The sequence below is a fragment of the Erythrolamprus reginae genome, chromosome Z, assembly GCF_031021105.1.
Source record: "Erythrolamprus reginae isolate rEryReg1 chromosome Z, rEryReg1.hap1, whole genome shotgun sequence".
NCBI lineage: Eukaryota > Metazoa > Chordata > Lepidosauria > Squamata > Dipsadidae > Erythrolamprus > Erythrolamprus reginae.
This window is the reverse complement of record NC_091963.1, coordinates 135,765,728-135,775,660: the sequence shown is the minus strand read 5'-3', so window position 1 is coordinate 135,775,660 and position 9,933 is coordinate 135,765,728. Positions and strand designations below refer to the sequence as shown.

The window sequence follows — 9,933 nt, the reverse complement described above, 5'->3', positions numbered from 1 at the left end:
ATGGAGAGTTTTTTGGAAGGTGGGATTAATCACTATAAGAATGCAAATCCAAAAGAGCAACATTAAGACAGGTTCTAAGATACCCCTCTTTTTTCTTATCTGTAAAGTTATGTTATTTTCCCTTCATATGATATCTGAGAAATCTGAAGCCATAATCCCAGCCTACCCATAGGATATTAGGGAAGAAATGTGGAGTTTGCTTTCAGCTCAGAGACATGGAAGAAAGGGCTACACTTTAGGGACTGGGAGGTGGGGTGGGCGAGAGGGAGGCAAAACGAGAAGTTGGAAGAAGGGGAGGTAAAAAAAAATTTCTAACCTCGGCTGTTGGGAACTGTGCTGGATTTCTCTGTCTTCTGTCTTCAATGTTCAAGCACATCAGCCTCCAAGGAGCGTCATACCCTTGACTTGCCTTTGACAACAGTGGAGAAAAGGATGTGGGATATAGGGTGATGCGTGTCACATCACTTCCTGGGCGCACCCATTCGGAGTTGTCAGCTGAGAACAAAGAACTTACTCCTATCAGACACAGAAACATAGAAGACTGACGGCAGAAAAAGACCTCATGGTCCATCTAGTCTGCCCTTATACTATTTCCTGTATTTTATCTTACAATGGATATATGTTTATCCCAGGCATGTTTAAATTCAGTTACTGTGGATTTACCAACCACGTCTGCTGGAAGTTTGTTCCAAGGATCTACTACTCTTTCAGTGAAATAATATTTTCTCACGTTGCTTTTGATCTTTCCCCCAACTAACTTCAGATTGTGTCCCCTTGTTCTTGTGTTCACTTTCCTATTAAAAACACTTCCCTCCTGGACCTTATTTAACCCTTTGACATATTTAAATGTTTCGATCATGTCCCCCCTTTTCCTTCTGTCCTCCAGACTATACAGATTGAGTTCATGAAGTCTTTCCTGATGCATTTTATGCTTAAGACCTTCCACCATTCTTGTAGCCCGTCTTTGGACCCGTTCAATTTTATCCATATCTTTTTGTAGGTGAGGTCTCCAGAACTGAACACAGTATTCCAAATGTGGTCTCACCAGCGCTCTATATAAGGGGATCACAGTCTCCCTCTTCCTGCTTGTTATACCTTATGTTTTAACTCATATGTTTTAACTCATATGACAGCTGGTCCATTGCTCAGCAGTGAAAACAACGGGCCCCATCCAAAGGGGGGGGGAATACTAGGAGACAAACCAAACGCACTACAGGAGAAAAATATACAGCATAAATTTAATTCAGCTACTATGGAGCACAATTAAATTAAGGAGGGGGATTATTACAGCCAAAGACAGTTCAAGTTTCCAGGTTATTGGTTCTATGTTATTGGTGTTTACCCCCGCCCTCATGCGTTTTGTTTTGTTTTTTTCCAGACACAAGGAAGAAATATACGCACACATTCAGGATTTAAACTAGTTATATAAACTGCTCTGATCATAAATTAATAACAGGTCATTGACAAAAAAAAAAAGAGATGAAACACCAGCCGAGTAAAGAAATCATCAACCACCAACGAAATAAAGACACAAAATTAATAACACGAGTGTCCCAAAAACATGCACACGTGAAACCCACTAGGAGAAAAGAGGTAGATTTTTGGAGGAGGGGGGTTGAAATTAATGGAGTAATACACTGAATCAAGGAAGGAAGTTGAGCTGGCTGCAGGCAGGAAAGGTGGAGGGGGCAGGGGGTGGGGGGAGAACTTAACAGGCATTCCACATCCAGCATCAAGGCCAAAACCTCAATTTTTTTTTCAGAAAAGACCACATATTTTTTTTAAAGGAAAGAAGCACTTTCTGAAAATACAGTAGAAATGCATCAGGGCCTCCAAGCGATTAGGACGTGTCCATGCTGGGAACAAGGGAAACCGGGAAAGCAGGAAGGCCAAATGTACACAGTGAAAAAGTATTTAGCATCTTATCCTAAAATAAGTTGGGGGGGGGGGTTTCCAGCTGTGTAAGACAGGTTTAAGGAAACCACATGGTTTCCCAAAAGAGACCAAAGGCAAGGACTCAAAATGCAATCCTTGATTCCAAGAAATATCTGAACCCTGTGGTAGACTTGGAACATTGAGCCTTATTTCTCCCACTTTTTCCGTTTGGGAAATCTTTTAAGGGGAAGGGGATTTGTGCAGTGGTGAAATCCAATTTCCCCCCCCCCACCGGTTCCTTGGACGTGGTGTGGCTTAATGGCCGTGGCAGGAGAAGGATACTGCAAAATCCCCACTCCATCCCACTCTGGGGCCAACCAGAGGTTGTATTCACCAGTTCTCCAAACTACTCAAATTTTCCCGGTTCTGCAGAATCTGTTAGAACCTACTGGATTTCACTCCCTGGATTTGTGGGAAAGCACATCTATCCTTAGTCAAAGGCAGTGTTTCTTAATCTTGTCCACTTTAAAATGTCTCAACTTCCAATTTAAAAAAAAAAAAGAAATCCGATAAAACACCAGAAAAAAGTACAATAATCAAAAAAAGTGCTGGACTGCGCAGAGATGGACAGGATGTCTAAAAAATTAGAGGGGAAAGAAGACTCAGATTATTATAAGATATGGGTAAATCTCTACGACTGGCTAGAGAAAAGAACAATGGTGAAATAAACAAATTATAAATTTTTAGATAATAGATTATAATACAAGCAAAGCAATACGTCAATAAAAGAATATTTAACGATGACGGAAAATTCTCTGACCGAACACTATAAAAAAGTGGGGAAACTCTTTTTCCCCAAATGTTGTATTTATATGTTCTGTTTTATTTACTGTTATGTTCTACTTATTGTTTTGTTTTTCTGTTTATTTGTTGTTTTATCGTTTATGTATAAAAAACTAATAAATAAAATAAAATGTCTCAACTTTAACTTCCAGGGATCCTTAGCTGCTGGGGAATTCTGGGAATTGAAATCCAGACATCTTAAAGTGGACAATACTTTAAAAAAAAACACTGGTCAGAGTTTTTATGTAGGGGGCAGTTTCTTTGAAATAGACACCCCTCATCTCAAGAACAAACTTCTCTTCATTCCAACCTGGCCATCCCTTTTCAGGGGAAGCCAGATAAAACCCCATATGTATAAGGAGGGGAAAATACTGGTGCAGAGTTAGGGGAAGAAAGGAAAGAATTCACAAAGGCAGTGCCTACAACCCAGGGTTTTCCAGTGCAGTACAGGAATGGAGGAAAGGAAAAGACATCCATCAGTGGAAAAATAAAATCCCTTTCCCAAATTGTCCACTTCCAAATGTCAGTAATATAATAACGACCTAGACATTTCTCTGCCCCTCTTTCCCAAATGCATCTGTCCATGAGTCAAAATATTCAAGAGTGCAGGATGAGGAGCAGTGCTTCAGTCTCCTTTTCATCTCTTGGATGCCAGCAGCAATGCCAACCCCTTATGTCTTCTGTCCCTCTTCTTCTGTCTTTCTTTTCTTTTTCCATCATGGCCATGCAAGGAGTAGCTTCATCTCTCTTCCTTTTTGGACACCTTGGAAGAATGCCATGCTGTAGAGCTGCCAGGTGGGAGAGGGGAAAAAAATATAAGACACGCAGTCCTCAATATACGGCTACAACTGATCCCCAAATTTCTGCTGTTAAGTGAGATATTTGTTAAGTGAGTTTTGTCCCATTTTACAACCTTTCTTGCTACCGTTGTTTAAGTGAATCATTGCAGTTAATAAGTCATTTCCCCATTTGTTAAAAAGTCGCAAAAGGCAATCACATGTCCGTGGGACTATGAGCCAGTTGCCAAACATCTGAATTTTGATCAAATGATCGTGGGAGGCTGCATAGGTCACAACTATGAAAATGCATCTGTCCTCATCACCTCGAGGTTCGACTACTGTAATGCTCTCTACATGGGGCTACCTTTGAAAAGTGTTCGGAAACTTCAGATCGTGCAGAACGCAGCTGCGAGAGCAGTCATGGGCTTACCTAGGTATGCCCATGTTTCACCATCACTCCGCAGTCTGCATTGGCTGCCGATCAGTTTCTGGTCACAATTCAAAGTGTTGGTTATGACCTTTAAAGCCCTTCATGGTATTGGACCAGAATATCTCCGAGACCGCCTCCTGCCGCACGAATCCCAGCAACCGATTAGGTCCCACAGAGTGGGCCTTCTCCGGGTCCCGTCAACTAAACAATGTCGGATGGCGGGCCCCAAGGGAAGAGCCTTCTCTGTGGCGGCACCGGCTCTCTGGAACCAACTCCCCCCGGAGATTAGAACTGCCCCTACTCTTCCTGCATTCAGTAAGCTCCTCAAAACCCACCTTTGCCGTCAGGCATGGGGGAATTGAATCATCTCCCCCTAGGCATGTTTAATTTATACATGGTATGCTTGTGTGTGTGTCTGTTAGTATATGGGTTTTTTTAAAGCTTTAATATTTTAACTGATTGGATTATTTATGATTTGTACTACTTGCTGTGAGCCGCCCCGAGTCTTCGGAGAGGGGCGGCATACAAATCCAAATAATAAATAAATAAATATGAAAAACGACCATAAGTCACATTTTTCAGTGATGTTTTAACTCTGAACGGTCACTAAAGAAACTGTTTAGTGTCTGTATCAACTTACTTACTTACTTACTTACTTACTTACTTACTTACTTACTTACTTACTTACTTATTTACTTACTTACTTACTTACTTAATGGATTTATATGCCTCCCCTCTCTGAGGACTCGGGATGGTTTACAGCATATAAAAAAAACAATAGGATACTGTAAGCTAAATCCAATTAATTAAAACTACATAAACTATCTAAAATCCCCGGGTATATTAAAAATCAATCATACCCATTCGAACAATAACCATACAATCATTCGTTGGCCAGGGGCTAAGATCTAATTGCCCCAAGCCTGGCGACATAAATGAGTCTTAAGACCCTTGCGGAAGGCAAGGAGGGTGGGGGCAATGACAATCTCTGGGGGGAGCTGATTCCAGAGGGCCAGGCCCCCCACAGAGAAGGTTCTTCCCCTAAGCCCTGCCAAGTGATATTGTCTAGACTCTAGTTGATGGGCCAACTCTGTCGGACCTAACCATCGCTGGGACTCATACAGTAGAAGGCGGCCCGATGCCATGTAGGGCTTTATAGGTCATTACCAACACTTTGAATTGTGTCTGGAAACCAATCGTCAACCAATACAGTCCGCGGAGTGTATTATCTGCTCTTTCTTGTTCTGTAAAGAGAAAATCACAAACTTTCTAGTTAGGGAAGCCACCAATTTTGGAGACTTACCGGATGAAAGTTTTAAAGGCAGCTGACTGGGGGTTGATACAGAGGGGGACCCGTTTCCCATGCTGCTGTTCCAAGATAAATCTGTGCACCAGTTCTGAAAAACAAAGAATTCACTTTTATTAGATTACTATTAGAACCATAGAAATTCCTCCAATTTTGGCGGCCCAAATCTGTAGCCCTGTATTTAATAATATACCATATTTTTTCGGAATATAAGATGCACCTTTTTACCACCAAAATGAGAGTGGGGGCTTCTTATACACAGAATGTAGCCCCTCCCAGCCACCCCCCCACTCTTTGACCTCTGCCTCCCAGCAATTAACCTCCTTGCAGAACAAAGAACAGATCCCGTTAAGCCAACAAATTGATTATCAGCTTCCCAACTCTCAGCTGATTTGAGACTCCAGCCATGCTGCAGAACTGAAAGTGAAACCAATGCTGCAAGGAGGCAAATTGCTGAGAGGCAGAATTTTATTTTATTTTGCTAATTAGACTGCTGAAACTGGATGCAAGGAGGCAAGCCAGTAACTATAAATGTCTGCAGAATGTTCAAATTATGAGACTTATTTTTAAAAACAATGCTGTATTATTGTTCTGGACAACTTAATGAAATGAAAAAGCTTTTTAAAAAAATAAATGCTTGATCTTAAGGGGCCCAGTGCTTTTGTATCTTTTTTTAAGTAGCAGAGAATAATGTCCTACTTCAGTATTAAAGTAAGGCAGCTGAGTTAAACCCTGACTTAGTCATGTTTGGAGTAGATCTATTTAAATAATTGGGAGCAGTTAGTGTGATTACGTTTAAGAAAACTTTCTGGCATTAATATATTGCCATAATGTACATTTCTCCAATTCTCTGCTATTTCTATGGGTCAGATACACATGCACAGAAATGCACAGCAAACAGTGTGTATCATCTGTGCTATTTGCTGCGAGGCAAATTGGTGGGAGGCAGAGGCAGAATCCGCCCCCCCCCCTTGTTTTCATTCCACAAAGCTAAAGTGCGTCTTATACTCCGGTATATCTTATACTCCAAAAAATACAGGTATGTCTCTCTTTTCTTCTCCTCTGTATTTCTATGTACAGTAATACCTCGTCTTACGAACTTAATTGGTTCCCCGAGGAGGTTCGTAAGGCGAAAGGTTTGTAAGACAAAACAATGTTTCCCATAGGAAACAACGTAAAATCAATTAATGCATGCAAGAAAAAAACAACGCAAAAATGGCGCTCCGCTGGGCGGCGGGGGGCGGCTGTCACCTTTTGAAACAGCCAGGGGGCTTCTCGGCATCCTCCCGAACCCGAACGCCAAACCCTAACTTTTGCCGAACTTCCGGGTTCAGCGTTTAGGAGGCCGCAAAGAAGCCCCGCTGCCCGGCTGTCAGCTTTGCAAAAGAGCCGCGGAGCTGTCGGCCAGTCGGGAAGCTCAAACGGAGGTGGGGAATCCCAATAGGGAATTCCATGGGCGGAGCTTTGACGTCACGGAGACGTCCGGCCGAAACGTGGAGTCCAGGAAGGACGTCTTCGTGACGCCAAAGCTCCACCCATGGAATTCCCTATTGGGATTCCCCATCTCCGTTTGAGCCTCCTGACCAGCCGACAGCTCCGCAGCTCTTTTGCAAAGCTGACAGCCGGGCTGTAAAATCTTCATAGCCTCTTTGGAGATCTCTTCCTCCTCCAAAATCAATAGATGCCATCAGTGCTACCTAGTTTGCAAAGGAGAATTGGAGGATTTAACAACCCAAATGGGATGTGCTTTTTAGGATGAAGTGGCACAAAACAATGGGTTAATCTTCTGACTTCTTCGGAATTATATAAGCTGAGGATGAAGAAGAACTGAGTCAATCCAAAACAAATCAGATCAAAGGTTTAGATCTCAGTCTGGTGGAATTCATAGAAGAATTATGTGTATTAATTGCCCTCATATAGGATGGTTAAGATATTTAGCTCTTAAATTAGCAACTGGGAATAGCAACTGGGGTGGCGCAGCAGGTAGAGTGCTGTACTGCAAGCCACTGAAGCTGACAGTAGATCTCTAGGTCAGCGGTTCAAATCTCACCAGCTCAAGGTTGACTCAGCCTTCCATCCTTCCAAGGTGGGTAAAATGAGGACCGGATTGTGGGGGCAATATGCTGGTTCTGTTAAAAAGGGCTATTGCTAACAGGTTGTAAGCCGCCCTGAGTCTAAGGAGAAGGGCGGCATAAAAATTGAATAACTAATTAACTAACTAACTAACTAACTAACTAACTAACTAACTAACTTACTAACTAACTAACTAACTAACTAACTAACTAACTAACTAACTAAATAAATAAATAAATAAATAAATAGCATACCATTTCAGAGTGCTTTACAGCCCATTCTAAGCATGTTGCCCCCAACAATATGCAGGTCCTTATTTTACCCACCTCGTCTGGCTGGCTAAGCCGGTCAGGATCGAACTGCTGATAGTTGGCAAAGTTAGCCTGCAATGTTGCATTCTAACCACTGCGCCACCACTATGTTAAGAAAGGAGCTTTCTGAAACCCCAGGATTTGGCAGGAGGTTTGGACTCAATCTTTTTTTAAAAAATTAAGTGGATTCCTATGCCGCCCCTCTCCGAAGACTTGGGGCGGCTTACAACAATTACCTTTGACCTGCCAGACAGAAGCGAGGTTCTTTTCATAAGAGCCGTCAAATTTGGGGTCGGCCCGGGGTTCAAAGTCACTGGTGTATATGCGGCCGGAAGAGACTGAAAAGCAGCAAGTGCACATACAGGTGTGGTATCTCAGTCGCCCCTCATCTAAGTACGGATGAGAAAGGGCATCCTTGGCAGAGATCCGCTTGGCCTGCGGAAGGAAGGACAGTAAGTATCATCCAAAAAGAACACTCTTGTATTCAGGTAGTCCTCGAGTTATGACTGTTATGGGAGCCTTCCAATTACAGTGGTAACTCTACTTATGAATTTCATTTGTTTCCTGACCAGGGTCTTAGGTAGGAAAGTTTGTAAGAAGAAGCAATTTTTCCCATAAGAATCAATGTAAAAGCAAATAATGCATGCGATTGGGGAAACCACAGGGAGGGCGGAGGCCCTGTATCCTCCCAAGAGATTCCTAGAGAGGCCCCACCCTGCCGTTTATGGCCCTGTTTCCTCCCAGGAGATTCCTAGAGAGGCCCCACCGAGGCTTCTCCTTGCCTTTTCCGGCACTGTTTCCTCCTATTATTATTATCCCAATATTATTATTACCCCTATTATTATTATTATTATTATTATTATTATTATTATTATTATTATTTATTATTATTATTAATTGGATTGTGTAGTATTCTATTGTTTTTATATGTTGAAAGCTGCCCCAAGTCCTTGGAGAGGGGCGGCATATAAGTCCAATCAATCAATCAATCAATCAATCAACTTACTGGATCAAAGACCAACATCCGGCAGAGCAAATGCACCGCTTCGTGGGTTGCTTCTCCGGATAGCATGTAAAGGACAGACAACGATGGCTAGGGGGAAAAAAAAGCAAAGTGATTAAGAGACTTCCTTCGGTCCCACAGCTCTTACCTTGCCAGCCCTGGTGGTGGTACTCACCAGCTTGTGACTGCCACGCAGGATGTGGGCCCGGGCCCCCTCGCAGGCCGACCGGAGGGCAGCCACGGGAGGAGTCCCCAGAAGATCCGTAATCAGGTCCAACTGCCCACCCATAGATCGAAGGAAGAAGAAACGTAAAAGGAAAAAAAGAAAGTTAGGTTGCCTCTTAACTTTAGGGGACTAGAGGCTAAAACATATGAAGAACGGTTGCAAGAAATAGGCAAAGATAGTTTAATTAAAAGGAGGCCTATGGGGTGACATGATAGCAGTGTTCCAATATGTCAGGGGTTGCCACAAAGAAGAGGGAGTCGAGCTATTCTCCAAAGCACCTGAAGGTAGAACAAGAAGCAATGGGTGGGAACTAAACAACGAGAGAAGGAACTTAGAACTAAGGAGAAATTTCCTGACAGTTAGAACGGTTAATCAGTGGAACAGCTTGCCTCCAGAAGTTGTGAATGCCCCAACACTGGAAGTTTTTAAGCAGGTATTGGATAACCATCTGCCTGTAGTGTTTCCTGCCTAAGCAGGGGGTTGGACTAGAAGACCTCCCAGGTCCCTTTCAACTCTGTTGTTGTTATTGTTCTTTGGTGTCCACTATTGGACATTTCATGCCTTCTGCAACCGCATTCTCACAAGTCTTTCTTTTAAGCCTGCTGAGATACCTGCTGAATTGGGCTCTGGGACTGAAAGAGGATGCGCCTGCCGAGGAGTTCGGCGAAAATGCAGCCCACAGACCAAATATCAATTGGACGTCCATAATGCCTGCTGCCCATCAAGATTTCGGGGGCCCGGTAATATTGAGTAACCACCTCTTGAGTCATGTGCTGGGACTCATCCGGCTCCTCTACCCGGGCCAAACCAAAATCGCAGATCTGAAGGAAAGATGAAAAGGTATGTGGTCAACCTGAGGAAGCTTCTAGAACAGTGTTTTTCAACCAGTGTGCCGCGAGATAAGGTCAGGTGTGCCGTGGGGAAATTAAACATGGGTCCTACCATTCCTGCCAGGATATCTCTTTTATGTTCATTGAAATAGGCCCAGATTTAATAATTGTGAATATTAATACATTTAGAAACTATATTATTAACTATATGTATAATATGTACTGTGTTAGAGTGTCATTTTGTGTCATTTCGGTTA

General features: G+C 42.8%; 1 protein-coding gene across 2 annotated transcripts in view; it reads right to left on the bottom strand.

Moving 5' to 3' along the window:
• Positions 1–1,219: 1,219 nt before the first annotated feature.
• Positions 1,220–9,933, bottom strand: part of LOC139175676 (serine/threonine-protein kinase NLK2-like) — a 27,340-nt gene continuing 18,626 nt past the window's right edge. The window contains exons 6-11 of one of the 2 annotated variants that reach the window (XM_070766873.1): positions 9,605–9,667; positions 8,796–8,897; positions 8,624–8,710; positions 7,854–8,052; positions 5,231–5,324; positions 1,220–3,506 (exon numbers count right to left, since the gene is read on the bottom strand). In XM_070766873.1, coding sequence (XP_070622974.1) covers positions 3,458–3,506; positions 5,231–5,324; positions 7,854–8,052; positions 8,624–8,710; positions 8,796–8,897; positions 9,605–9,667 — 594 coding nt within the window. In that variant the 3' untranslated portion in view covers positions 1,220–3,457. Of the gene's footprint in view, positions 3,507–5,230; positions 5,325–7,853; positions 8,053–8,623; positions 8,711–8,795; positions 8,898–9,457; positions 9,668–9,933 lie in introns of both variants that reach the window. The other variant, XM_070766872.1, reaches the window with a different exon arrangement.